The sequence below is a fragment of the Chanodichthys erythropterus genome, chromosome 12, assembly GCF_024489055.1.
Source record: "Chanodichthys erythropterus isolate Z2021 chromosome 12, ASM2448905v1, whole genome shotgun sequence".
Lineage (NCBI taxonomy): Eukaryota > Metazoa > Chordata > Actinopteri > Cypriniformes > Xenocyprididae > Chanodichthys > Chanodichthys erythropterus.
In genome coordinates this window covers 10,563,753-10,591,570 of record NC_090232.1, presented here as the reverse complement: position 1 = coordinate 10,591,570, position 27,818 = coordinate 10,563,753, and the positions used below count along the sequence as shown (strand labels likewise).

Here is a 27,818-nt window from a genome sequence, read left to right as displayed (position 1 = left end):
AAGGAGGAAGCAATGGTGTTTGAGACTCACTGTATGTCATTTCCATGTACTGAACACTTGTTATTTAACTATGCCAATATAAATTCAATTTTTGATTCTAGGGTACCTTTAAAATTATTACTCATTTTAAATATGCCACTGCCTGAATATCAGAACAACAACAACTGTAAGATCCAGTAAATTACCTGTGATCTCAGTAATGGTGACATTAGAGAAGTCACATGTTACATCAGGTAGGAGGTAATGCTGCGGGTCTCCGATCTCATACACTAATTGCTCTGCCACTGTACCAAATGAAACCAGCCCACCAGTTTTTGGAGGTTTGGACAGAGTAAATGAACCATCAGCAGAACATTCCACCACCGGGAAGCCCATGTTATCCCTGCAAATCAAATGAGAATGCACATAATACTTCCCAATGTCATTATAAACAAAGAATGAGGTACGTTTTGTAGTATCTGAAGTCACTAAAGTCACAGTTATATTTCACACCAAAATCAAAAGAATTAACAAATTGTATTTTACTTGAAGAGAAGAAAGCCTTTTTTAGGACCATATGGATTTTTGATTACACTTTATTTTAAGTTGTCTGTATTACATAACATTTAAGTACTGAGTAATAATAATTAAATATTAGGGTGTGGTTTAAGGTTAGTTGCATGTAATTATGCACAGTTTACTAAAGTAACTACATGTAATGTGTAACAAGGACTGTAAAATAAAGTGTTACCGGAAGCAAAGATGTGATAACTTAATGGAATTAAGTATGAAATACTGCATTCAGATATTGATTAAATATATATATATACTGTAAAGCTGAAAATTCAGATTTGCATCACAGGAATACATTTTCGTAACATTTCGTAACATAAATAAAAAACAGTTATTTTAAGTTATAAACATTTTACAATATTACTGTTGTTGTTGTTTTTTTTCAATCAAGTAAATGCATCCTTTGTGAGCATAAGACTTATAAAAACATTAAAAAAATATTACCGATCCCAAACATACACATATATAAACATCAAAGAAATGTCAAAATAAATTACTGAGAATTTATGGAGAAAAAAGTGCTGTCATGAAAATAATGTCACAATGCAATGATTTTTTCTCTCTTGATTTTGCGATGAAATATTCCATGAATATATTAGATTTTGAGTTGTTACCAGTCAGGAACTGTGTGCCAGTCTGTAAAAATCCCCCCTGTAGCTTGTGCACCACACTCAATCAGATGACCAGCAAGACTACAACAAAAGAAAATAACATTTTCTCATGAAATTTCATGGTAACCAAAACAGGAACAAAATGTGACTAATAACGTAAATGTGGTTAACCACAAATATTCTTACATTGAATGGTGCTTCACAACATGTGACATCAACAAACGAGTCATGTATGGCTGTCTGCGCTTATGTTCATCTCGGACTACAACGTACATATCTCTGTCCTGTGTGTGTGTGTGTGTGTGTGTGTGTGTGTGTGTGTGTGTGTGTGTGTATTTTAAGAGCTCATAGATTCAGCAGTACCTTCCAGCAGCCAACAGGTCATAGTTATTGGAGTCCCATGCAAACTGTCGAAAGACAAAAAATTATTTATTTTCACACTAATTAAAATTATATAAATGATTTGTACATTTATTTAAGAGAGACTTATTTAAAAAACTTCTTGTTTTTGATATATATGGGTTGTGTATATTGTCACAATTATGTTCAGTTAGTTTCTGTTTTCATGGACTTTTAGTTTGTTTTCATTGTTTTCCTGGTTTCCTTTGTTATTTTCCTGCCTGTCCTTTTGTTTATATGGTTACTGATAATTATTAGTTTGTTTGGTTCAGTGGTGTTTAATTAATTAACCTTGTTTGGATGCGTACTTAAGTTCCTCCTTTTCCTCAGTTCAGTGTCCAGTCTACTTTCACGATTCATGTGTTAGCAGCTACTCTCTCTACGTTTATTTTCCTGCGGACCCTTATTAAACATTGTGTTTGAACTTCATTCATCTGTCTTCATTCTGTGCTTATGCTGCTAACATATATATAAAATAGTTCTTTCTGGTCCTCGAATCTGATTGGCTGAGAGGTCTTTCCAGCCGTGTGATATTGTATCAATATCGCCACGGGAACCATTTTTTTAGGCAACAATATAGTTGTTTAGACCTGACATATGCGATTTACACCTAAACAACACCTACTTGAAAATTTGTTTAGACGCTTTCGGAGATGCAAGCTCCACGCCATCAGCGACTGTTCAGTGCTCATGTACCCGCAGAGAACAGCTTAATCTCACCCAGTCCTTCAAGAATTTACCACTGGCTCTTATGTAAATAGTGTTTAATCATGAGGTATAATTCGTTTTGGGAATATCAAACAGGCAATCTTTGGTCTTAATAATCTATTACTTGTTTCAGAGCTAATGGATTTGGCTTAAGGGCTGTATTAAGTTTCATAACTTTATATTTACATTGAAATTAAATCCTGTACTAACTAAAGTGCTGCTTTTGTACGTTTGACTGAACTGTTACTTGTTTATGTCTTATTTTACTTTTTATACTGTTATAATGGCTATTGTTGTTCATTTAAATATTATTGTTCAATAAATAATATTTTATATAAATAACATGTCATATTTTTTTGGTATTGAGAAAGAGTCCGTTAGTGATTTTGACTTCAGTTAAAGTTGCATTAATATGCCATGAGATGGCGGCAAAGACTGTCTTTATGAGTGAGTCAGTAAGTCGCAAAGACTTTTATATCGAAATGGACTGAAACAAGGATGTTGTTTTTACTTTAAACATCTTGCGAGACTCAACTGACAAATGCATTGCCTAACGCTCTCATGGGAGTGATAACAGCCTGATGTTAAAAGGACAAAGATATCGCTTTCCTGAGTGGACATTCAAACTGATTTTGTGATTATGAATATAAGATTGACCTGAAGAACATCAGCCAGACGCAAGTCGCTCAGGCAATCTCTCTTACAATGAGTTTCAATTAAGTCACTTAACGTTCCTTCATTACTAGATCTAAAGAGACATTTTAGAATTAGTAACGAAGGCTTGGGCTCAACTGCTAAACTGTCAACTTGAGATTGAATCCGTGGCGGAAGGAAGTAGTTCCTCACAAAAGAGGTTTTTTAAAGACAATCCGTTGTTGTTTCTGATTTATTTACACACTCGTGCCATCGAACTGTTGTATAAACACAATATTACACTCATAGCTGTGCAATATGGCTGTATATCAGCACGCCGCATGGCTACAAGTGTGATATTGCTCATACAGGTGCTGGTCATATAATTAGAATATCATCAAAAAGTTGATTTCTTTCACTAATTCCATTCAAAAAGTGAAACTTGTATATTATATTCATTCATTACACAGACTGATATATTTCAAATGTTTGTTTCTTTTAATTTTGATGATTATAACTGACAACTGAGGAAAATCCCAAATTCAGTATCTCAGAAAATTAGAATATTACATAAGACCAATACAAAGAAAGGATTTTTAGAAATCTTGGCCAACTGAAAAGTATGAACATGAAAAGTATGAGCATGTACAGCACTCAATACTTAGTTGGGGCTCCTTTTGCCTGAATTACTGCAGCAATGCGGCGTGGCATGGAGTCGATCAGTCTGTGGCACTGCTCAGGTGTTATGAGAGCCCAGGTTGCTCTGATAGTGGCCTTCAGCTCTTCTGCATTGTTGGGTCTGGCATATCGCATCTTCCTCTTCACAATATCCCATAGATTTTCTATGAGGTTAAGGTCAGGCGAGTTTGCTGGCCAATTAAGAACAGGGATACCATGGTCCTTAAACCGGGTACTGGTAGTTTTGGCACTGTATGCAGATGCCAAGTCCTGTTGGGAAATTAAATCTGCATCTCCATAAAGTTGGTCAGCATCAGGAAGCATGAAGTGCTCTAAAACTTCCTGGTATACGGCTGCGTTGACCTTGGACCTCAGAAAACACAGTGGACCAACACCAGCAGATGACATGGCACCCCAAGCCATCACTGACTGTGGAAACTTTACACTGGACCTCAAGCAACGTGTATTGTGTGCCTCTCCTCTCTTCCTCCAGACTTTGGGACCCTGATTTCCAAAGGAAATACAAAATTTACTTTCATCAGAGAACATAACTTTGGACCACTCAGCAGCAGTCCAGTCCTTTTTGTCTTTAGACGCTTCTGACGCTGTCTGTTGTTCAAGAGTGGCTTGACACAAGGAATGCGACAGCTGAAACCCATGTCTTGCATACGTCTGTGCGTGGTGGTTCTTGAAGCACTGACTCCAGCTGCAGTCCACTCTTTGTGAATCTCCCCCACATTTTTGAATGGGTTTTGTTTCACAATCCTCTCCAGGGTGCGGTTATCCCTATTGCTTGTACACTTTTTTCTACCACATCTTTTCCATCCCTTCGCCTCTCTATTAATGTGCTTGGACACAGAGCTCTGTTAACAGCCAGTCTCTTTTGAAATTACCTTTTGAGTCTTGCCCTCCTTGTGCAAGGTGTCAATGGTCGTCTTTTGGACAACTGTCAAGTCAGCAGTCTTCCCCATGATTGTGCAGCCTACAGAACTAGACTGAGAGACATTTAAAGGCCTTTGCAGGTGTTTTGAGTTAATTAGCTGATTAGAGTGTGGCACCAGGTGTCTTCAATATTGAACCTTTTCACAATATTCTAATTTTCTGAGATACTGAATTTGAGAATTTCCTTAGTTGTCAATTATAATCATCAAAATTAAAAGAAATAAACATTTGAAATCTATCAGTCTGTGTGTAATGAATGAATATAATATACAAGTTTCACTTTTTGAATGGAATTAGTGAAATAAATCAACTTTTTGATGATATTCTAATTATATGACCAGCACCTGTATATACTACTTACAGTATTTTAAAATAAATTACAATAATGAGAATCTAATGCACCTAATAATGAAAAAAAAAAAATTAAACAAAGATACCTGTTACGGGTGGCTGGTAGAGAGATGAGGCAGATACGGATTTCCACGATAATAGAGACTTTACTTCAAACAATGGCAATGAACAACAGACAGACACCTTAACAAAACAGAGAACGGACGAGGAGTGCAGGGAGTGAGTGCATTATATAGGAGTGCTAACAATAGAGTCCAGGTGCAGGTGATCTGTGATGATGAGGAGCTGACGAGGGAAGTGAGTGCAGGTGTGGAGAACAGGAGGAACATGGGAATTGAAGTCCAGGGAAACAAGGGTTCTGTGACATTACCCCCCCCTCCCGGTAGGCGCGTCCTCGCGCCGTAGATGTAACAACCGGGAGGGGGGCGGGCGCCCTGGAGACCTCAAGCTGGTGCAGGGGGAGGAGCAAACTGGAGTGGAGGTCTCCAGGGCAGGTTCAAAAGCCATGGCAGGTCAGGGGCTGAAGGCAGCCATGGCGGGTCAGGGGCTGAAGGCATCCATGGCGGGTCAGGGGCTGAAGGCAGCCATGGCGGGTCAGGGGCTGAAGGCAGCCATGGCGGGTCAGGGGCTGAAGGCAGCCATGGCGGGTCAGGTGCAGCGGGCAGCCATGGCGGGTCAGGTGCAGCGGGCAGCCATGGCGGGTCAGGTGCAGCGGGCAGACATGCAGCAGGCATACATGGCGGGTCAGGTGCAGCGGGCAGCCATGGCGGGTCAGGTGCAGCGGGCAGCCATGGCGGGTCAGGAGCCGAAGCCTTCGAGGCGTTGAGCCCAGGCGTCGCTGAAGGACTGGCGGGTGATGGCGGAACCGAAGGCTCCGCCGACCGAAGCGCAGCCGGGGCTCCAGAAGGCCGCAGTGAAAGCAGAAGGACAGCCAACAAAACGAACACCGGGGGGAGTGAGGAGGCCAACTGAATCCGAGGGACGGAGTGACGGAGCGGAGACGGAGGAGTGAAGTCCAGAGGGGAGGGCAGGCTGATGAATGACCAAGGTGTGAGTGGAGGCAGGATGGAGACTGGTGAAGCTGGAGGACTGATGGGCAACGGTGGAGCAGAGGGAGGTTGGAGCCGGGTGAAGGTAATCGCCCAGAGGTCCGAGGTGGAGATCTGGGCGAGGGGGCTTGAGGTGGAGGTGCAGTATAGACATGACTTGGAGGAGGCGGGGAGAGGGAGGCAGGGAGGGAAAACAGTCTTTGGGCTGGAGAGTTCAATCACAGAGACCATACTAGGAGCGGCAGGCTCGGCGGCGGCGGCTGGAGCGGCAGGCTCGGGCGGCGGCGGCTGGAGCGGCAGGCTCGGCGGCGGCGGCTGGAGCGGCAGGCTCGGCGGCGGCGGCTGGAGCGGCAGGCTCGGCGGCGGCGGCTGGAGCGGCTGGCTCGGCGGCGGCGGCTGGAGCGGCAGGCTCGGCGGCGGCGGCTGGAGCGGCAGGCTCGGCGGCGGCGGCTGGAGCTGAGGGCTCGGCGGCGGCGGCTGGAGCTGAGGGCTCGTAGGCGGCGGAGACTGGAGAACTTTGCTCGGCGGCGGAGACTGGAGAACTTTGCTCGGCGGCGGAGACTGGAGAACTTTGCTCGGCGGCGGAGACTGGAGAACTTTGCTCGGCGGCGGAGACTGGAGAACTTGGCTCGGAGGCGGAGACTGGAGAACTTTGCTCGGCGGCGGAGACTGGAGAACTTGGCTCGGCGGAGACTGGGGTTGAGGGCCATTTCATCCCCTCAAATACAATTAAAATCCCCACAGGCACTGGAGCTGGCTCTGTGGGGACTGGAGCTGGCTCTGGAGATACTGGAGCTGGCTCTGGAGATACTGGAGCTGGCTCTGGAGATACTGGAGCTGGCTCTGGAGATACTGGAGCTGGCTCTGGAGATACTGGAGCGGGCTCTGGAGATCCTGGAGCGGGCTCTGGAGATCCTGGAGCGGGCTCTGGAGATACTGGAGCGGGCTCTGGAGATACTGGAGCGGGCTCTGGAGATACTGGAGCGGGCTCTGGAGATACTGGAGCGGGCTCTGGAGATACTGGAGCGGGCTCTGGAGACACTGGAGCGGGCTCTGGAGACACTGGAGCGGGCTCTGGAGATACTGGAGCGGGCTCTGGAGATACTGGAGCGGGCTCTGGAGAAACTGGAGCGGGCTCTGGAGAAACTGGAGCGGGCTCTGGAGATACTGGAGCGGGCTCTGGAGATACTGGAGCGGGCTCTGGAGACATTGGGGCCGCTTTCTTCCTCCTCCTCCGCTTACTGGGCCCAGTAGCGGAATATGGGTCCAGCCTGGGGCAGGCAGGGAGTTCGCTGGAGCGGTGTGCGGAGGAAGCCGGAGGTTGACTAACTGGCCCGGCCAACCGTGTTTCTGGATGGACCGGACGACAACACTGATCCTGAACCTCTTTCACTAAGAATTTGGAGCCATTCAACCACAAAATTAAATTGATAGTTTCGCTTAAGGAGAAACAAAAAACAGGTTCATCAAAACGGATAGTGTCGTCATCCAATCCATCCAAAAACAGGGAGATCAACTGAGCGTCGGGCCAGTTAGACAAGTAAGCAAGCTCAACGAACTCCTCCACATACCTCTCCAGCGAACGTCCTACCTGCAGGAGCCCGATAATGCGTTCGCTGGCTGTTAGGGTGAGAGGCGATGGAGGAGCTGGATCCAGGGAGCTGGGGAAAGTCTCCATTTTTTTTTTTTCGTGGAAAATCCGGTCGGTTTAGGTCCGTTCTTCTGTTACGGGTGGCTGGTAGAGAGATGAGGCAGATACGGATTTCCACGATAATAGAGACTTTACTTCAAACAATGGCAATGAACAACAGACAGACACCTTAACAAAACAGAGAACGGACGAGGAGTGCAGGGAGTGAGTGCATTATATAGGAGTGCTAACAATAGAGTCCAGGTGCAGGTGATCTGTGATGATGAGGAGCTGACGAGGGAAGTGAGTGCAGGTGTGGAGAACAGGAGGAACATGGGAATTGAAGTCCAGGGAAACAAGGGTTCTGTGACAATACCTCAAAATATATTTGTAATAAGAATTTGTAGACACAACATGCTATGTAAATTATGTATGCACTTATTTTAGACAACTTTTTAAAAATATTTCATTTACAAATAAAAAAACAAAACATTAAAATAAAGTCTTTAGGTTTGTCTTGAAAATTCAAATGCGAAGTGGTTCTGTGGAAGCCAAATATTTTGTAAATGACAAATACTGCCAAATATGAACAGAAATACTGTTAAATCCACCACAACAATAAAAGCTTAACAAAGAAAACACAGGTAGGTGGTTTGAATTTGAAAGTCTGGACATCTCCCTGTAGAAGCTAAAGTAAACTTAGCTCCTTCTGAAAAGATACACTGCTGGTGTGTAACTTGTTTCTGTTTTTGTTTTGTGCTGATGTAGGAGGTTCAAATTACCAACTCGTCGTTACTGAGGAGGAATGAATCTGTTGCACAAGAAATCTGAAGAACACTCTTGCATGACAAATCATACCGAATGCATCAGCGGTCCAAGAACCACAGCGCTGTCCACACAGCGTCCCGTCACTACAATATCAGCCCCGAGGTCCAGGCACCGTTTAATGGGGAGGGCGCTATGAGATACAGACACAAGAAAGCTGAATCTCATATGCTCAAACCACCAGTCTGGCTCCAGGCATGAATAACAGACATGACCAATGACACGCTATAATTAACTTGTAGTTCATACCCCAAATACGCATTCATGCTGTGGACGGTCTTTGGAAGTGGTTTCTTTCCCTCTGAATCAGTCATCCTGAGTTCAGTCAAAGAGTCTTTCTAGGATACACAACAAATCAAAAGATCACAGGGAAGATTTCAACACTGTCTTAAAGTTCCTTAGTAATTGTAGAGTATATTGTTAGTACTATGGCTTTATAGTAATAATTATTACTATTGCTCATAATTAGTTTAGGAATTTAAACAGACCCATAAGAATTATTGCAATGAATTTGGGCAAGAAGAAGGGTAATGTTTTACAGCTGGTGGTTGCCAAGGGTAATACACACTTATAGCCATAAGTAGTGTTAATGTATTAACTATACACTACAGTTCAAAGGATCGCGCTTGGTAAGATTTTTTCATGTTTTTTTTAAAGAAAGTCACCAAGGTGCATTTATTTGATCAAAAACACAGTAAAAATAGCAATATTGTGAAATATTTGTACGATTTAAAATAACTGTTTTCTATATGAACGTACTTTAAGATGCAATTTATTCATGTGATGGCAAAGCTCAATTTTCAGTATTTATATGTATTATAAATGTCTTTACTGTCACTTTTTATCAGTTTAATGCATCCTTGCTGAATAAAACTATTAAATTCCTACTGACAATAGACATTTAAATGGTAGTATAAGTATTAGTATTCAAACTTTGTAAAAAATCTAGTCATTAAATATAATTAATTAGAATTTGTCAATATGTTCTGAATACTAGATGCTAAATACAGAATCTCCTTAAAGGGTTAATTCACCCAAAAATGAAAATTCTGTCATTTATTACTTACCCTCATATCGTTACACACCCGTAAGACCTTCGTTCATCTTCAGAATACAAATTTCAAAACACTGCTTCAGAAAGCATCGGAGCACAAATGAATCAGTGTATCGAATCATGAATCGGATCGTGGGTCAAAACGCCAAGCTGCTGAAGTCACGTGACTTTGGCGCTCCGAACAGCAGATTCGACACTGATTCACAATGCTCCGATGCTTCCTGAAGCATTGTTTTGAAATAGGCCATCACTAAATAAGTCGTTATTTAGTTTTTTTGCCGCACCAAAAGTATTCTCGTCACTTTATAACATTAATATTGAGCCACTGTACTCACATGAACTGATTTAAATATGTTTTTAGTACCTTTATGGATCTTGACAGAGGAAGTGTCATTGCTCCCTATGGAGGCCTCACGGAGCCATCGGATTTCAACTAATATATCTTAATTTGCGTTCCAAAGATTAATGAAGGTCTTACGGGTGTGAAATGACATGAGGGTAAGTAATAAATGACAGAATTTTCATTTTTGGGTGAGCTAACCCTTTAAGGTGCACTCAAAACTATTGTTTGTTGTGCTGTATCTTATGGTTATTGGGTATGGCTTTCATGTTGGATTATACTGACACCTAGTGATGTGGCTGTAGCATCAGGAAAAAAAATAAAGTTTTTGTAGAACTGTGATATTTGCAGTCAGCCAAAGTGTCATAATAATAGTCTGATAATAGGGAGTAACTGAGATTAAATGAGTAGTATTCGTCGGATCATGTAATGTCAACATGTCAGCTGCCATGAGGTGAGTAAATGCCCATGCATCACATAAGCATAAATAAAGTTCAATTACCCGTGGCATCAGGTCATCGCCGGTAACCACAGCTACCTTCAAGTCAAGTCCCGCCTTTTGAACTACTTCCTGTAAAGCTGCTCCACAAGCAAGAGGATTGACACCTCCAGCATTACTGACCACACGAATGCCTACAGGGAAAAACACAGCATGACAACAAAACATTCAGTGTTTCCATAAAATATTATGAATAAAAATAAATAATTTTTGCATATTATATTATAAAAATAAATATAACCTATATAAACATTAGTTAATCTAAAAAATGTGTCTAGGGATATTCTTATCATAACTTTACCTCTTTTGCTGATATCCTTAATAAATGGAGAAAGGGAAAGAACGAAATCAGGAGCATATCCCATATTCTTGAAGAAAACAGAGCATTGTTAATCCAAGTGTATATCATAATTAAGTCAAAAAATATTATTAAATATCACAGAATCACCCTGACGTTCTTATCTTACACCAATAACAGCAGTTTTATGGGTCATACTGTCAGGTGGGAGGAATAACTTACAGGTGCTTTGGCTTTGGCTGCTGTGAGCAGTGACATGGTGATTTCAGACAGATAATCAAACACAAGGAAGTCCAATTTCCCACCATATATGAGCTGAGGAACTGCATTGAAGACATTGTGTGAGGTTTGATGGTTCTTTTTACACAGTTTCATCAAAACAAAACTGACCTAAACAGTATTTGGACACTTACACCACACTTAAAAATGTATGAACGAATTAAAAAAAAAAAAAAAAAAGTGGCATTTATTGTAGAGAAATATTTCACAAGCATACTTTTACAAGCAAAACATTTAAAAAAAAAAATTTAAGCTTAAAAATGATAACAAAGAAGCCCATTAATGAAGACAAAACTATTTGTTAAACGTTTTGTAAAACATATTTTATGGACATACATCAACTAAAATTATCTTGAGAACAAGTTGTAAGAAAATGTTTAGAAACTTTTTCAAATTCCTGCTTGTTTTGATGTAATTTACTCTAATGCAGTGACAGTCAAACAATTAATATTTTTGGAGTCAGGGAGGTTAGAACGAGTAAAAAGGTTTTGGTGACATCTAGAGGTCAGTCAAGGAAACTACACATGGAAAGTTTTATAGTTCGCTTGTTTTGTGTAAGTACTTTCTTGTCAAGAACTATTGTGCAGAGAAGAATAACTTATAATCGATGTCAAAGTATATAAAGTAAAGTAATTTAATCTAAATACCTGACGTTGCAGTATCACCCCAAAACCCCGACGCGCATCCAATACGAACAGTTCTGTGTGCTGATGAGGCGTAATGTCTGATACTGCTTCTGTGACATGATTGTCTTGTAAAACATCTGACAGTAGTTGCAAATTTACTGATATTGTGTGAATATAAAACATTGTTCCCGCAGAAAAGCAGTGGTGAGGTTGAACAAACTCTCACTGACAACCGATGCAAACTCCCGGATATGCGCGTGAGATTCATCATGCTCGACAAACGCGTTTCTTTTGAAATTATTTTTTTATATTTCTGCGGTCAGACGGTCGCACACCTACTAACGTACAAGATTGGACTGTCAAAAGTACATTCTCGTACGACACACAATCTCATCCGTGTAGGACAAAATCATGTTGTCGTGGTTCCTACTATAAGAGGAGGCATAACTCTCAGTTTTTATGGGTATAAGTAACAACAACAACAACACACACACACATGTTTGTTTTTGTGAATTGTGGGGACTTTCCATAGGCCGCAATGCATTTTATACTGTACAAACCATACTTTCTATCCCCCTACCCTAACCCTAACCCTAAACCTAACCATCACATGAAACTGTGCACACCTTTATTTTCTCACAAAAACATCATTTAGTATTTTTATTAATTAATTTACATTGTGGGTCAGGTGGGTAATATAAACTCAGGTTTATATTACATCTTGGGGACATTTGGTCCCCACAATGTAATATAAACAAAAGCACACACACACACACACACACACACACACACACACACACACACACACACACACACACACACACACACACACACACACACACACACACAATAATATGTGATTTGTAACATTATTTTAGAGACAAAAATCTGAAATTTTTAAAATGGGTCTGGGACAAGGTTACCTTACAAGGAAAATGCAAATTTGTATGGGTGGTTTGTTTGTTTTAATATAAAAATTTTAAATTTAAAAAAATTGGTATAGATTCTGTTGGTGGTTTGAAGGAAAGTTTGGTAGCCGAAATTGTTCCAAAATCATAATTTTCCAATAGTGCCTCTCCTTTATCTATTTTAATTTTTACTGTAAATACACAAAGCATAGTGATTAAGAAGAGCACTTAACGCTGTCTCTGAGCTGTCTTTCATCAACAGAAGAGATGTGATATTTGTGCAACAAGTTAAGCACACTTCTAAACAACTTAAAACAAACATTGGTTGTGTAATTGAAAAAGACAGTCCGAAATGATCTTCACAGACACATGTTCTCACCCCTTCCTTGGTGCGTTAAATGTGCAAAGACTCAAATGATGATTCACCCTGTTTGCAAACAGTGAAATGAACCCTGATGAATCAGTCAGTAAGTAAATTATTTATTCACAAACCTAAAAATAAAAAATGTGCGAAATAAAGATCAAATGTTAAACAACCTTTGGTCATACAAATAAAAAGTTTAAAATAAAAAACAAAAAAAAAAATAAAAATAAAAAAATCTTAACATGTAATTAATTCTTGTGATGGCAAAGCTGAATTTTCAGCATCATTACTCCAGTCTTCAGTGTCACATGATCCTTCACAAATCATTCTAATATGCTGACTAGCTACCCAAGAAATATTTTTTATTATTATCAATGTTGAAAACAGTTGTGCTGCTTAATATATTTGTTAAAACTGCGATACATTGCTTTTTCAGGACTCTTTGATGAATATAAAGTTCAAAAGAACAGCTTTTATTTAAAATACAATTAAATCAATCTGGCTTCTAAGTCCCCCCCCCCCCCCCAAAAAAAAAAAAAAAAAATATATATATATATATATATATATATGATAAATATTCCATTAATGTGCTCCTAGCCCCATGAGGAAAGTCATATTGCAGGGTCAGTTCTTGTACAAGCACACGCATTATCTTTCCCGTAAACCAGTTTTTTCGTAATTGTGTAATCTCTCTCTCTCTCTCTTTCTCTGTTTCTGGGGGCGAGTTTGTCCACACACTGTCCTCTGTTCCAGGCTGCGGGGGCTGGGGACTCAGTGACGATGGTCAATAATGAGTCAATCTGTTGATCAATCAGAAGGGTTCATATGGGATGTGTGAGCACTGAGAGTCTGTATTCTGCACAGAGCGGCCAGAGATGAAGCTCACACATTCGCTCTTCTGCATGTTCGTGGTTGTGTCCTCTGCCTTGGTAAGTGATTCTTCTTCATGCACTGGGTCTTATCATTTATCACTAACAAACAGTCAATGAATCTCCTTTATTCAATCTTTATTTGAACCAATTTGGATTCTTAAATAAATACAACTATTTGTTTATTTATGCACTGATCACAATATATATATTTGCACACTTAAAGTAGTTGTTTTCCCTCTTTGACTCTTACTTTTACAGTCAGAGGACACAATCGTGGACCCTAGAGGTGCTCGTCCTATTGAACACGGCTACAAGGCACAAGACACCTGTCAGACAAAAGAATGGCCTATGTGCACAGATGATGATTGGGTATGTACTATTACTTATTGTTATTTAAGTCATAAATATCAATTGAAGATCATCAAGCACAAAACAATTGCCCAACAACAAGTTGGCTAAAGAAAGCAAACACACATTTCAATCCTTCAGGGAAGCAGATGTCCATCCGGTTGCCGAGTTCAAGGCCTCATGGACAAAGCTGACCACGATATCCTCAAGAAGATTGAGAAAATTCGCAGTCTCCTAGACGAGGGCAAGAAACTTTATCGCTCTGCTGATCAAGTGTCCAAAACCACTTACACTTACCTAAGAGAGCGACTGACCTCTTCCTCCGGTAAGGATTCGCTTTGATTCAGTCTTTGATTTTTGGAAATGTTCATCATTAATGCCAAAGTTTATTTGAGGAAGACACTTCAGATAATGTTTTCTACATTCACTCAGGTAATGATAACAGGTACGCCTCGCTGGCCGACCAGCTGAGACAGAGAATTACTGATATCAAGATTAAAATTGACCGTCAACTCCGGTTACTGGACGCTCTGAAGTCGCAGGTCAAAGATCAAGTTATTATAATGCAGCGACTTGAGGTGAGCAAAATACTTAAACAATATCTTTTAATTTATCAAAATTCAGTGGTTAATGAGAAATTCATCGAAGCCCTTTAAGAGTTAAAAAAAAAGGTAACTGTAAGAGAAAAGGGCTTTTCACACTTGAAATAGTTAACCCTGTGTAAATCCTGGGTTTTCATTCTTCACATTTCACCCGGGGTTAAAAATTTTCTTCTAATGCTGCCTTCATGTGCTATCGGAAATTTGATAATTCCCACTTCTGAAGTCTTGATCATGAGCTCATTGCATTCAAGTTTCGAACTCGGAGGACGTTCATGTGCAATTTTTACCTAGGAAACTCATATTCACAATAATTCTGAGAGCAGTGAAAGCAGCATAAATTACAAGTGTGAAATGTTCCTCCCAGCTTACAATTTTTGGTTCCCAGAACATTCTGGGACATCAATCCTACAAACCATGTCTTGTTTTGAACTATTATTTAATCTATTTATTTACATAAACCTTCATATGGAGGGTTGAATTTATGATTTATGTAAGATTTCGTGCTTTACCCAGGGCTAAAATCTCTACACTGATTTCTTGACATAACTTCCTATTAAAGCACATTCCCCCAATATGATCTCTTGGCGCAGGTCGACATTGACATCAAACTACGCACATGCAAGGGCTCTTGCGCCAGCTACAGTGAGTTCACGGTGGACAAGGAGAGCTATGTGGCTCTGGACAAGCAAATGGACCATCTGAACACTTTCCGCGTACAGAGTGTGGAGACAGTCAGTTCCCTGGGAATCATGAAGAGCAGGCCGTTGAAGGACGTGGTGTTACCCTCCATATACAAAAGTGGAACGGGTAAAGCCGAGCAGAAGCAGCTCCTCTTCGGAGACGTGGGTCAGATGCAGCTTACTCTGGAAGCAGAAGGTTCCACTGCCGAATCTGCCGCAACTGTTAGCAAGTTCCCCACATCAGGTACGGGCTCAACTTCCTCCTCTACATCACATTCCTCCTCCTCCTCCTCCTCCTCCTCCTCCACCTCCACCGTCAAGCAGTGCACTAAGTCAGTGCGCACAGTGGTAACACATACCAAAGACGGCCCCGTGACGAAGACTGAGGTTACGGCTAGTGGGCCCGGGTGTGAAGATTTAGAAAAACTAGGAATTTCTGATTCAGAATTTTTGTCAGGCAAAGACAGGAAAGAACTGAAGCGTGACGGTGTGACAGTAACCTTGACTGGTGGGGGTGAAAAGTCCATCACTTCTCTCACTCGTGACACCGACGATCTAGGTGGCTTCGGTGGAGACTTCTTCAAGGGGCTTGGCACTGATACCCAAAGGTTATCCTCATCCTCATCCTCCACAAAAACAGTCGTGTCACATGGAACCAAGAGTTCCTCAAAGACCACCCTCTCTAGCGATCCAATTTTCGGGGATGACCTTGGGGCATTTATGCGTGGTGATGTGGAAGAGGATATGCCCGACATCCACGCACGAAGTTTGAAATCGAAGGACGACCGCAAGGCTGACCTTGTTGGTGGAGGTACACTCGAGTGAAACTCTTAACTCAAGCAGCATACACAAGTGAACCATAATTCTCTTCATAATACTGACAATATTAGCAAGAGTTTGTTAAGAGCTTATTGGAAACGTGGTGTAATGGGCTAAACTAATATCCAAGTAATTACAAACAACATGTCACATTTAATTGCTCATCCAGAAACAATGTTGCAGAACTATGTAAATTCTGTATTAGTTCCGAAATTAATGGAACAAATTTGCAATGCAGCTTTGCTCTAATCAGCAGGTGTGTAATCTTCTTTCAGATTGCGTTGATATCCTGCAGAAGCATGCGAACGGAGGTCAGAGCGGCCTGTTCAAAATAAAGCCGGCTGGGTCGGAGGAGGTAGTAGAGGTTTACTGTGACCAGGGCACTGGGATGGGGGGCTGGGTTCTGGTTCAGCAGCGGGAGGACGGGTCTGTTAACTTCAATCGCACTTGGAAGGAGTATCAAAATGGTTTTGGCCAGGTAGACCAACAGGGTAAGGGTGAGATCTGGATCGGGAACAACTATCTACACCTTCTCACTCAGAAAGAGAGTCTTCTTAGAGTGGAGCTGCAGGACTGGCATGGGAACGAGGCCTATGCCGAGTACAGTGTTAAAGTTGGCTCGGAGGCAGAGGGGTTCCCGTTGACCGTGTCGGATTACACGGGTGACGCAGGTGATGCGTTAGTGCAAGGGCAGCCTAACCTCGGATCATTCCTTTCACATACTGGCATGAAGTTTAGCACTTTTGATAGGGACAACGATAAGTGGGAGGAGAACTGTGCGGAGATGTACGGTGGAGGGTGGTGGTACAATAACTGCCAGTCAGCCAATCTCAATGGCATTTACTATAAAGGAGGCCAGTACGACCCCGGCACCAAAGTCCCTTATGAGATTGAGAATGGTGTTGTATGGCTGCTTTTCAAACCAGCTGATTACTCTCTCAAAGTAGTGAGAATGAAGATCAGACCTGTCTGAAAAGTGAAAAAGAGGGGATGTCAGGGGGTGGGTGAGGGTGGACAGCCATTGTTTTGAATGATTAGTATAAATTTCCTGCTTGCCATAATGTAAAGCTGTAATGTTTCCATTTTTACACAACCATCTTACCTCATGTTTCCAATAAAAATGTGTTCACTTTAAAGTTTGGAGTGTGTTTTTTTTATTTCAAAATATCTGCTTTTAGAATAATTTTCTGGAAATAGTCATGATAACCACAATAAATAAAGCATTTTTTTAGTCTGGTTTAGCAAAAAAAGTGTGCAATATACATCTTTGTACCTTGTACATACCAATAGACATCTTTTTTTACCCTAAAAGGTTAATAGTAGTACCTTTAGAGTACGTATTACTAGGTTAAGGTACTAATACTTTACAAAGTTGTCCCTGTGACAAGCAATTGTATCCCTAAAGATGCAATTTTTGCTCATTTTCTTCTGGCAGTGTATCTTAAAGATCATATTATCATCTTGACCACTAGTTAAAGATTAAAATGCATTTACCTACTATTCAGTAGGCCTATATTTAATATAAGACTAGCCATCTGTGCCCTACTGGTTTAGATACAATTCTAGTTAGTTAAAGTTTATGCACTGGTTTCACAGACAGGGCTTAGATTAAGCCAGGATTAATTCAATTAGGACATTTAAGTAGCTTTTATTAACATGCCTTAGAAAAAGAAAAAAAAAAACATTACTGGTGTGCATCTTTTGACAAAACAATGGCACCGACATATTTTAAGTTGCTTTCAAAACAGCTCAAACATGCATTTTAGTCTGGGACTAGACTTAAGTCTTGTCTGTAAACCCGAGGGTACAGGTTTCACATCAAGGTTGTAGAACAAACAATGAGCTTACAACATTACCGCTGTATATCACAGTCATATGATTACCCTCTTACTGTGAATGAAATTGTCAAAATTAGCCATCATCACCCATCTATGAAGTATAAACATTAAAGTTTAATGCAAGTGTGTTTGGTTTGTTGCAGTGTGTACGGCCTTGAAATCCAGTCGCAAACAACATAATCAATATGGTTACAGCAAATTTGGACAGTGTCCAGCACGGCCAATGTACCCTTTGTGCTCTGATGAGGAGAGGGTGAGTGATTTTGGAGAATCAGATCACTTATCTTGGAAAAAAAAGAACGTTTTTTTTTTAGTAAATTAATTAATAAGTAAATTAGTAATAAATCATACAATAATGATTATATTGCACACCACAAACTACTAAGAAAGAACGAAAAGTACATTCATTAACGAAAAGGTTAAGAGAATAAATAAATGTTGGAATTGGTCGGTATTGGAATTTTTCGGGGGGTTTTTGTGTTTGTTTTTTGCAGGAGGATAAATGTCCATCTGGGTGTCAACTGGAGGGTCTAATTAATATGGCAGATGAAGATATTCGTAAACGACTGAGAAATATTTGTGAAAGGATTCAACAAAATCAGGACATCACTTCATCAGTAATGCAAAAGAGTGTCCAGTTTTATGGGTCACAAAGAAAAACTATCATCCAAACATATAGTATGTGAAATGTTATGGTTCTTTACATGTGATTTTATACCTTATTCTCAAATCAGGTGTTTTGTAAATGGAAAAATAGAAATGGAAAGATAACTGAAGCACCATTTGGGGGTTGTTAAATTGCAAAACAAGAAGGAATCCTCTAGAGAACCTCTAGACACCCTTTTTAAGTTGTCTCAGATATTCTATTTTTGAGTTTTAATATATAAGTGCCTCTAATCTTTTCCCTTATGAAGAGGTCACTGGATTAATCAATGATTGGAAGTTTTAGCTTCCATCTTGTATTTTCCTAAGAGAACTATACTTTTTTGGAAGGGTTCCTATTGGTTCTCCAGCAGGTTCTTCCAATGTGGTGAACAGTTATGTACAATATTCATTTCAAGAACCTAAATTTCTGAGCGATTACTCAGAAGGCACCTGAGATATAAACAAAAATACAAAAAATATGTTGTATTAGTCATTTACAAAACTCTGGTCTGTTGGTATTCTCTTTGTGCAGTGCAGGAGCTTAGATATGCAGAGTTTGCTGAAGACCTTCAAAGAAACCTAACATTGCTGCACAAGAGGTCTGCAGGACTTGCAAAAGATTTACAGAAGCACCATCGCATGATCTGGGATCAGATCAATGAAATCCGTCGAATTGAGGTAATGCATTTTATCTTTTAATTTTAAAGTCAATACTATTTGAACATACAAATAACATATTATGAATAAATATCTCTGATATCTAAATATCTCTCTCTATATATATTGCACCCTACTTAGAAGTTTATTAAATCCCCTCAGTTATGCACCACTGCTGTTTGTTTTTGACTGGAAGGACAAATAAATTCAGCTTCACAAAATCAATATATTTGATCAAATGTTCTGCAAAAAACGTATGAGTCAGGGATTTCACTGTTTGCTTAAAAGTTGAAATGTAACTTTTGCCCTGATTCAGACTTGTTTTTGTTTAATTTTTTGGAGTGAAGGTGGACATTGACATAAAAATCCGTGCGTGCAAAGGATCATGCAAGCAAACCTTTGACCATGCCGTTGATAACGAAGCCTTCGAAGCTATGGAGAACAAAATGGCGCAGTTCAGTGTAATCTCGAAGAGGCGGAAATCATTCTCTAAAGTCCAAAAACTAAAACTGCAGTCGGCTGTTCGGCCCACTGTGTCCCCCACTTACCGGAAAATTCCCATTGTACGCACTGAGCTTCTTACAAAGTTTGAAGACATTGAGCAGCATCAGATGGTTTTAGATGAACTCCTTGAAGATTTTTAATGTCTAGTTTAGGATTGTTTTGATCTGAAACAGTGTATGATTTGGTAATGTATGAGCAGTAGGCTATATTGGCAAATACTGCACTTATTCCTTGTGACTTACTTTGTTAAATATTTGCTGCATATTTATTTAAAGATCACTGTGCCATTTATTTTGTCAACATCACTTGAACAGTTCCTTGTTGTTTTTATTTTATATATCTAACTTATGTCCAATATTCCAGGTATAGTGTTAGAAATACAAATATTCTATTCTTTGCAGCAGAAGAAAAAAAAAAAGATGGCTGTGTCTTAGTTGCAGCTAAGAAGAAAATGTGAATGAGATACTGTACAAAATTATATTTTAAAAACGAGCAGAATGTATTAAATGTATTAAATACCTCAGTAAATTCTCACAACTGTGTAACGTTTTTGTAAACCATATAATGAGTATCATAACTTCTGCCCCAATAAAACAATGTTTCATATGGCATACGTTTTTGTAGGCTACTTTTTCATTTTTTTTTCTTTCTTTCTTTAAGTTAAGTATATGAAGTTCACATTAAAACTGCATTGTTTCCACCAAACAATATTGCCCCTCATAAAGTCTACTTGTTTACCAAGGAGACAACAAAGTAATAAACATGGAGGGGAAATAAGACATGTGACGTATAAAGAAAAAAAAAATCAAAGTAGATATTTTTATTGGGCATCATTTCCAACCAAGCTGCAATTATGTCAAATAAAGTATGACATTTTTATTTAATTGTGTATGTTTAGGATACATACGTTTTCAGAAAAAGGTACAAAATCTGTCACTGGAGTGGCACCTTTACAAAAGGTACACGTTTGTACCTTATTTACCCCTAAAAGGTGCATATTAGTACCTTAAATGTACATTTTAGTACCTAAAGTGTACATAATAGTTCTTTAATGGTACATATTAGTACTTTTTAAAAGGGTACTAATCCAGTGACAGCTTTTGTACCTTTTGTACCTTTTTTCTGAGGTTGTGCAATGCAGCACATCCTGATTTGGCGGAGTTGGATGCATTCCATGTTTCATCCTGACTATATCTCTACCCCTAAACCTAACCCTTCCCATAAATTATCCCTAAATCAGAGGGAAATGATAGATGAAAAACACTAATGTAGAATGCAATGTAATGCACTTAATCCTGGCTGTAAGCTTAAACAACATAAAATGTAAACTTATCCCTCAAATCTGATTGGTTGATTGGAATGTTCCAGGGGCAACAAAAGATGGTCATCCAGGAATATGTTGCACTTCGTGAAATCAGGTTCTGCTAAAAAAGTCTTAACGTCTTAGCAACAAAAAGGATTCTGCCATTTTATTATTTTTATTTTACAACTCGAATTCCAAAAATGTTGGGACGTTTTTTAAATTTGAAAAAAATGAAAACTAAAAGACTTTCAAATCACATGAGCCAATATTTTAGATAACATAAATGTTTAAATGGAGAAATTTTACAATTTTATGCATAAAAGGAGCTCATTTAAAATGTAACTGCTACTGGTCTCAAAATATTTGGGACGGGGGCATGTTTACCATGGTGTAGCTGTAGCATCTCCTTTTCAAAACAGTGTGAAGATGTCTGGGCATCGAGGTTATGAGTTTCTGGAGTTTTGGTGTTGAAATTTTGTCCCATTTTTGCCTGATATAGGTTTCCAGCTGCTGAAGAGTTTGTGGTCATCTTTGATGTATTTTTTTCTATAAGTAAAAGATGTGGACTGCAGGCAGGCAGGACTCTTCTACAATGAAGCCATGCATGGTTTTGCATTGTCCTGCTGAAATACACAAGGCCTTCCCTGAAATAGACATTGTCTGGAGGGGAGCATATGTTGCTCTAAAACCTTTATATACCTTTCAGCATTCGTAGTGCCTTCCAAAACATGCAAGCTGCCCATACCTTATGCACTTATGCACCCCCATACCAGCAAAGATGCTGGCTTTTGCACTGAACGCTCATGACATGCTGGAAGGTCTCCCTCCTCTTTAGCCCGGAGGACATGGCGTCTGTGATTTCCAACAAGAATGTCAAATTTGGACTCGACTGACCATAGAACACTTTTCCACTTTGAAACAGTCCATTTTATATGTGCTTTGGCACACAGAACACAACGGTGCTTCTGGACCTTTCTTTTTGCATGATATAACTTTAGTTGGCATCTGCAGATGGCACGGCAGATTGTGTTTACCGATAGTGGTTTCCGGAAGTATTCCTGGGCCCATTTAGTAATGCAGTGATGCAGTGTCGTCTGAGGGCCCGAAGACCATGGGGTCCAATAAAGGTCTTCGGCCTTGTCCCTTACGCACAGTTCTTCTGAATCTTTTGATGATGTTCTTCACTGTAGACGATGAGATTTTTAAAGCCTTTGCAATTTGACATTAAGTAACATAGTTTTTAAAGTATTCCACAATCTTTTTACGCACTCTTTCACAGCTCTGCCCATCTTTACTTCTGAAAGACTCTGCCTCTCTAAGATATCCCTTTTATAGCTAATCGGACCAGATATCAATTAACTTAATTAGCTGCTAGATGTTCTCTCATCCGAACCTTTTCCAAATGTCTTGCTTTTCCAGTCATTTGTAGGCATCAAATTTGAAAAGAGCTAATTTAGAGGATAAAAGTGTAAAATTTCTTTGTTTAAACATTTGTTATGTTATCTATGATCTATTGTGAATAAAATATTGGCTCATGTGATTTGAAAGTGTTTTAGTTTTCATTTTATTCAAATTTAATAAAAACATCCCAACATTTCCAGAATTCAGGTTGTAAAAATGACATTGTCATTTCCGTCAAAGAATGGAAACACAAAAATAAAATTCTCCCTTGATGCATACACTTTTGGATATTATTAGTAGATAAATTAAATAAACCTGTAAGTGTGTGAAAAGGGTTTTGATACAAATTACTTTTTCTTAAAATTCAAAAGTACTCATAAAGTGGCAAAGAAATAACTGTATATGCGTGAATGTATGCCTGCATTTATTTCTTCATACATCTCATACCACACTGAGTGTACTGTTGCTCTAAAATAAGAAAAAATGTACATAAATACAGATGACACATTGTTAATTATTTTTTTGTAGATCAGCTTTAATGAGAATTAGGTGGATTGTGTATCCATCTTATTTTTTATGTTTTTGCATTTTGCCCCCACATATTCTATATTTAACATTTCCAATAACACAGTCTCAGACTTTTCACTTTAAGTCATACACTTTCATGCAAATACGAATAGTAGCTCTTGTAAACATCTAGGTTTAGTTTTTATTATCCTCCTATATTTTCCCAAAAAAACTAAAATAAATGGGTGGCATTGAATGGGGATGTACTCAAGAATGGACACATCTACTGTATCTCATTTCAATTCACTTTTATCTCTGTTTGAAGTAAGGTCTGATCTTCATGCTGATAGTTTTGAGCGAATACCACGAACCCTTCCAGTTCATCCATACAATGCCATCATCTGTCCCATGCTTGGCCATGTATTTTGTATAAGCTCCACCCCAGTAGTATCGCCCATTAGGATTACAAGCGTGGCAGCGGTTATACCACCATCCGCCTCCATCTTCTCTTGAACACTGCTTTGAAGGATCTCCAGGTGTCCTGTTTACAATTGACACAGTTGCAGAGAGAAAGAACATTAGATACTGAAGTTTTTCAAGCAGTCTGGCTATCATTAGGTCAAACTATTTGTACCATACGAACCATTTGTCATTATCTCTGTCATAGGTGCTGAACATCATGCCATTATGGATGGTCATGGTACGGTTTTCTCCAAACAGTTCTGTTGCGCCATCCAAAAGTGTGTTTCCAGCTGTTCCTGAGTAACGACCAACTGCTAGGATGTAGTTGGTGGCTTCGCCCTGCACAGTGAACTGCTCGTACTGAGCGTAGACCTTTGAACCGGACCAATCTTCCATTTCAACCAGAAGCTCAGTTGGACCCATCTTTGTAAGCTGACTAATACGCTCGTTACCCAACCAGTACTCACCTAAAACAGTACACAACAAGTTCATTAGAGAATGAGATGAAATGGAGAGTCAATGAATGTGACAGATATTGAGAACCTGGAAAGACCAGGATTTAGATCTGCTATGCTGGTACAGGTTGGTTTATGCTGATTCTAAAACACATTTCTAAGTTTATATCATGGTTCTGCATATGATTTATTAGTCGTAGCTCACCAGGAGTCTGGCAGTGCCCTTTGCCCACATCAAATGCAATGTTTCCAAAGCCTCTTCGGTAGTCGTCCCAGCGCCTGCCAAAATCAACACTGCCATCCATTCGGTTCTGGATGACCACCCAACCTTTGAAATAGTAGAGAAGTTTATGATGATGGTTTCATCATTGGAAAAACTTACCTCTACCTAAATTTTTACAAAACTCCAAAATTGTACCTGTAGATACAATTTACTGCAGTTTCCGGCTAAAATTACCATTAGTGGCAATAAGACACCAACAATATTTATTCCTTTTCACACAAATTATGATTACAAAAGCAGATTATTGATTAAGAAAGACTCATTTTGGTGCAGTTCCTTGCACAATACTATGTTATGACCTCAAAACACTTTTACCATAGTGCATGATTCGTAAACATGCATTTTGTCAATTGCATCACATAACCTCTATAAGTTGAGCTTTTTGGACACAGTAAACTTGCTTGGTAGCTCACCTGATACAGCATTGCATTTGTGATGTGGAGAATCACAAATGTGAATTTAAAAAAAAAACAGCTCAAAGACTAAAATTAAACTGGCATGGTTACTTTAGCACATGTTTTTATCTCACACTTGCTTTTGTTACCACTATCGGTTGGGATTACGGTGGGATTTAATATAATATAGGTGCTACTTTATTTTAGGGTTGTCAAAAGTACCGACTTCAGTTCCAAGTCAGCATTGAAATTTTAAAAATGTGACAATACCAGCATTTCACCCTAGCATTTGAGTGCTGTTGAGCAGATTCTTATACACCTCTGATTGGCCATTGTGTTCATGTGCTCAACAGAAGACATAGACATCTTTGACGTTCTTCACCGAGCGTTTGAAAGCAGGCGTCTATCAGCGAATCCCTAATATATTCTGCTTTCAAGTGCTTCTGTGTTCACAGATTCACATTCATTTGTTTCAGATAAAACTGAACTCCCTTTTTGCGCCACTCACTGGACATTTCACTTGTTGTAAAACTTTCAAGAAGCAACGTAATATCATTTAGCAGAAATGTCGCCACAGGTACATTTTCCCAATGAGTCTTGGTTGGGCGTATCTCATGACTTTCCTCAACAGGCCACATGATTTAGAGAACCTGAGTTACATTAGGGTTAGGGGTTTGTTTGAGTGATGAAGTCGACATACCTCCGTTTTGACTTGTCTGATCGCAGAAGACCTTGTAAGGCGTACTGAGCGCATCAGGCCGTACGAGGTACATCTGTGAGGTCTCTCCTCCTTTGCGAATGATGTCCTCACACTCCTTGCCGGAAACCACAGGAATCGGACAGCTGACTTTACAAGGCACTTGGCACTTGGCCCTCTGAGTAGTGATGGCTTTCTCCAAACGCTGGATCTTCTCACGGATCTTTTCCAGCACACTCTGTAGGATTTTGATGTTCTGGGGGAAGGTGACGTCTACAGCATCCTTAATGAAAGCATGCTGGTCCTCTAGGCTGTCTGTGTACTGACCAACCAGCAAACCATTGCCTACGAGAGAACATACAGAGGGTGATGTTTAAGAATTGAGTTTCTATGGCTAATCAAGAATCATCCTTATCTGATCAATTGACTTGCAGGGGTTGTCAACTCTGGCCCTTGAGGTCCACCTTCCTGCAGAGTTTAGCTCCAACCTTGATCAAACTCATCTGCTTATAATTTTCTTGTAATCTTAAAGACCTTGATTCTTTTCTTCTGGTGTGTTTGTTTAGGGTCTTCAGGAAAGTGGACCTTGAGGGCCAGTGTTGAAAAACTATTCTCTCTTAATGAAGTATAGTTACCCTCGCTGACTCTTTGTCTTTGAGCTACTTCTGCAGTCATATCTAAGACGTAGCCATAGATGGAGTTGGTGGACTGGGTCAACTCATCCACAGATCTTTTCAGCTGATCTACAGTTGGCTTCACGTTACGTTCTTGCTTCAGGAGGCTTTTCTTCAACTCACAACCTGTGGGACACAACACTCCCTGAAAAGAGAAAGAGAGAGAGAATTAATTTGAATTGTGGTTTGTGCGCGAGATATTTACTTGTTACTACTGTAAACACTAATATTCAGATTAATGGTTGAACAAATGGGTTTTCAGTGAGAGATTATCAATGCTGTACATGTAACATAGGCTAGTAAGAGCTGTGCATGTAAACCTCAACCCCCGATCTCAAGAGGCACATTAGCACCTGATGCTAGAGGCTGCAGTCTTTAGCGTCCTTGTTAGCACACCCGTCTCCCATGCCGGAGACACTGGTTCGAATTCCGCTTGGAGCGGGTCGAGTAGGACCGGTTACACACATGTGTTCTCCACAATATGGCAATGTAGCAAAACAGCAATTGAGTGGATATTGGTTCACAATCTTACATCAAAGATTTTTATACTGTTAAGATTATTTCTCTAGGCCTCGCTTACAATTTTGTCATCTTATCCTAAAATATCAGAAATTAGTGCCTGAATGAGTTACGTCGCCCGTCTAAACACATACTGCACAGATAGAATCAAAGCATATTGGCACTCTAACCATTTCCTCAGACATGTGGGTACATCCACCCGATTCTGGATACTCTTTCTTCTCCTGCGTAGCTCTCCCCACCGGGGCGGAAGTTGGTCGTCCACCGTAACGGCTTCCCCCACTGATGGGGGGAGGGGCAGCCTGGCCTGCGGAGTACGTCTCACGACCTCTACTGACAGGACGATGACCCCGGGCATCTACGGTTTCTTTAAGCTAAAATCAATACAAACATTTAAAATGTAATTACTTGCACATTCCATATTTTTTGAGGTCATATGTTCTCCAAAAAATTATACACAGTATGAAGTTTTTTAAACTGAATACAATCTTAACCAACCATAACAGACAATTATATATCCAAAGTCAACTGACTGTTTATTACTATTCTGAATTAAAAAAAAAAAAGACTAAGACTCTTCCTTCCTGAAGTAAAGTGACATAAAAACAAGACAAAAATGACTGTTATCAAAATTTAATATTAAAATTCTATAAACTAGAATGTTAATAACATTTACCACTCCATCTTGTGCGAGAGTTCCAACAACACACAGAAAAAGTAATAGTAGTAGCTTCATTTTTGTAGAGCTCACACTTCAGTTCCAGCAACAGTGTGAGGTTCTCAGCTGTAGATAATTCAGTGCTGCTCTCCCACAATTTATACCTGATGCCCCCCTACACTGGAACAGGAGGGACTGCAGTGCTGGTTAATCTTTAATTCTTGATATTTCGCTTTTGGTAATCAGTTCAGGGACGCATCATTTTTGGGAAATGAAGAAATGATGTGAACAAAGTAATGATAAATAATCATGACGCAATCTTGTAATCTATATGTCTATGCTAATGCATATTTCAATATAACAAACAAACTAGCAATTAACAGTGTTACATGGCTGATAACACTTCTGGCCATATTTTAATGTAATTGCCTACAAGGCCACTACATATATCAGTTGCTACCAGAACATGTGTATGATAATGTGTACATATTTATTATATGTATAATAAATAATGTGTACATATTTATTATACATGTGTATAATAAATAATTACAGTGTCCTACTACATATTACGGTAAAAAACCAATAAAAAAACCAACAACACATTTTTCGTAAAATGACTAATACCCAATTGAAGGTCAATCAAGGTTTTGACCTGTGATTAAGATTAAACAGGAAAGGATCTCTGTAAGAGTTGATGAATATGTTTCTGTATGTTCTGTTAAATCTGCATTAATCAGCAAGTAAACTATT

General features: G+C 39.7%; 4 protein-coding genes across 5 annotated transcripts in view; 2 read left to right on the top strand and 2 right to left on the bottom strand.

Annotated features, from left to right (window-relative positions):
- The window catches only part of lratb.1 (lecithin retinol acyltransferase b, tandem duplicate 1), a 31,873-nt gene extending 19,870 nt beyond the window's left edge, over window positions 1-12,003 (bottom strand). For both annotated transcript variants that reach the window (XM_067403765.1, XM_067403766.1), the window contains exons 1-9: window positions 11,496-12,003; window positions 10,792-10,892; window positions 10,573-10,639; window positions 10,275-10,405; window positions 8,628-8,716; window positions 8,412-8,511; window positions 1,527-1,570; window positions 1,167-1,244; window positions 186-382 (exon numbers count right to left, since the gene is read on the bottom strand). In XM_067403765.1, the coding sequence (XP_067259866.1) occupies window positions 186-382; window positions 1,167-1,244; window positions 1,527-1,570; window positions 8,412-8,511; window positions 8,628-8,716; window positions 10,275-10,405; window positions 10,573-10,639; window positions 10,792-10,892; window positions 11,496-11,745 (1,057 nt within the window). In that variant the 5' untranslated portion in view covers window positions 11,746-12,003. The remainder of the gene's footprint in view (window positions 1-185; window positions 383-1,166; window positions 1,245-1,526; window positions 1,571-8,411; window positions 8,512-8,627; window positions 8,717-10,274; window positions 10,406-10,572; window positions 10,640-10,791; window positions 10,893-11,495) is intronic.
- A 1,513-nt stretch (window positions 12,004-13,516) lies between these two features.
- fga (fibrinogen alpha chain) lies at window positions 13,517-17,203 on the top strand. Its single transcript, XM_067403625.1, has 6 exons — window positions 13,517-13,675; window positions 13,877-13,987; window positions 14,108-14,291; window positions 14,399-14,544; window positions 15,159-16,059; window positions 16,343-17,203. Exons 1-6 carry the CDS (start codon window positions 13,622-13,624, stop codon window positions 17,038-17,040), a joined length of 2,094 nt encoding a protein of 697 aa, XP_067259726.1. The 5' UTR covers window positions 13,517-13,621; the 3' UTR covers window positions 17,041-17,203.
- Window positions 17,204-17,357: 154 nt separating this feature from the next.
- On the top strand, window positions 17,358-20,316 carry LOC137032091 (fibrinogen alpha chain). The gene is made up of 4 exons (XM_067403626.1): window positions 17,358-18,158; window positions 18,400-18,583; window positions 19,083-19,228; window positions 19,555-20,316. Exons 1-4 carry the CDS (start codon window positions 18,129-18,131, stop codon window positions 19,849-19,851), a joined length of 657 nt encoding a protein of 218 aa, XP_067259727.1. The 5' UTR covers window positions 17,358-18,128; the 3' UTR covers window positions 19,852-20,316.
- A 2,429-nt stretch (window positions 20,317-22,745) lies between these two features.
- On the bottom strand, window positions 22,746-27,241 carry fgb (fibrinogen beta chain). Its single transcript, XM_067404333.1, has 7 exons — window positions 27,084-27,241; window positions 26,578-26,781; window positions 25,850-26,033; window positions 25,218-25,559; window positions 24,045-24,167; window positions 23,566-23,851; window positions 22,746-23,463 (listed from the first exon to the last, which is right to left on the bottom strand). The coding sequence occupies exons 1-7, from the start codon at window positions 27,141-27,143 to the stop codon at window positions 23,232-23,234; spliced, it is 1,431 nt and encodes a 476-aa protein (XP_067260434.1). The 5' UTR covers window positions 27,144-27,241; the 3' UTR covers window positions 22,746-23,231.
- Between the last annotated feature and the right edge of the window lie 577 nt (window positions 27,242-27,818).

Bases quoted from the DNA above. Each gene is read 5' to 3' on its own strand.
- fga (XM_067403625.1), top strand. From the start codon at position 13,622: ATGAAGCTCACACATTCGCTCTTCTGCATGTTCGTGGTTGTGTCCTCT. The intron at 14,292-14,398 runs GTAAGGATTCGC...ACATTCACTCAG, and splicing joins GCGACTGACCTCTTCCTCCG to GTAATGATAACAGGTACGCC. The intron at 16,060-16,342 runs GTACACTCGAGT...ATCTTCTTTCAG, and splicing joins GGCTGACCTTGTTGGTGGAG to ATTGCGTTGATATCCTGCAG.
- LOC137032091 (XM_067403626.1), top strand. From the start codon at position 18,129: ATGTACCCTTTGTGCTCTGATGAGGAGAGG. The intron at 18,584-19,082 runs GTATGTGAAATG...CTCTTTGTGCAG, and splicing joins AACTATCATCCAAACATATA to TGCAGGAGCTTAGATATGCA. The intron at 19,229-19,554 runs GTAATGCATTTT...TTTGGAGTGAAG, and splicing joins ATGAAATCCGTCGAATTGAG to GTGGACATTGACATAAAAAT.
- fgb (XM_067404333.1), bottom strand. From the start codon at position 27,143: ATGAAGCTACTACTATTACTTTTTCTGTGTGTTGTTGGAACTCTCGCA. The intron at 25,560-25,849 runs GTAACTATACTT...GTTCTCTCGTAG, and splicing joins AAGACAAAGAGTCAGCGAGG to GCAATGGTTTGCTGGTTGGT. The intron at 24,168-25,217 runs GTATGTCGACTT...ACTATTTCAAAG, and splicing joins TCAGACAAGTCAAAACGGAG to GTTGGGTGGTCATCCAGAAC.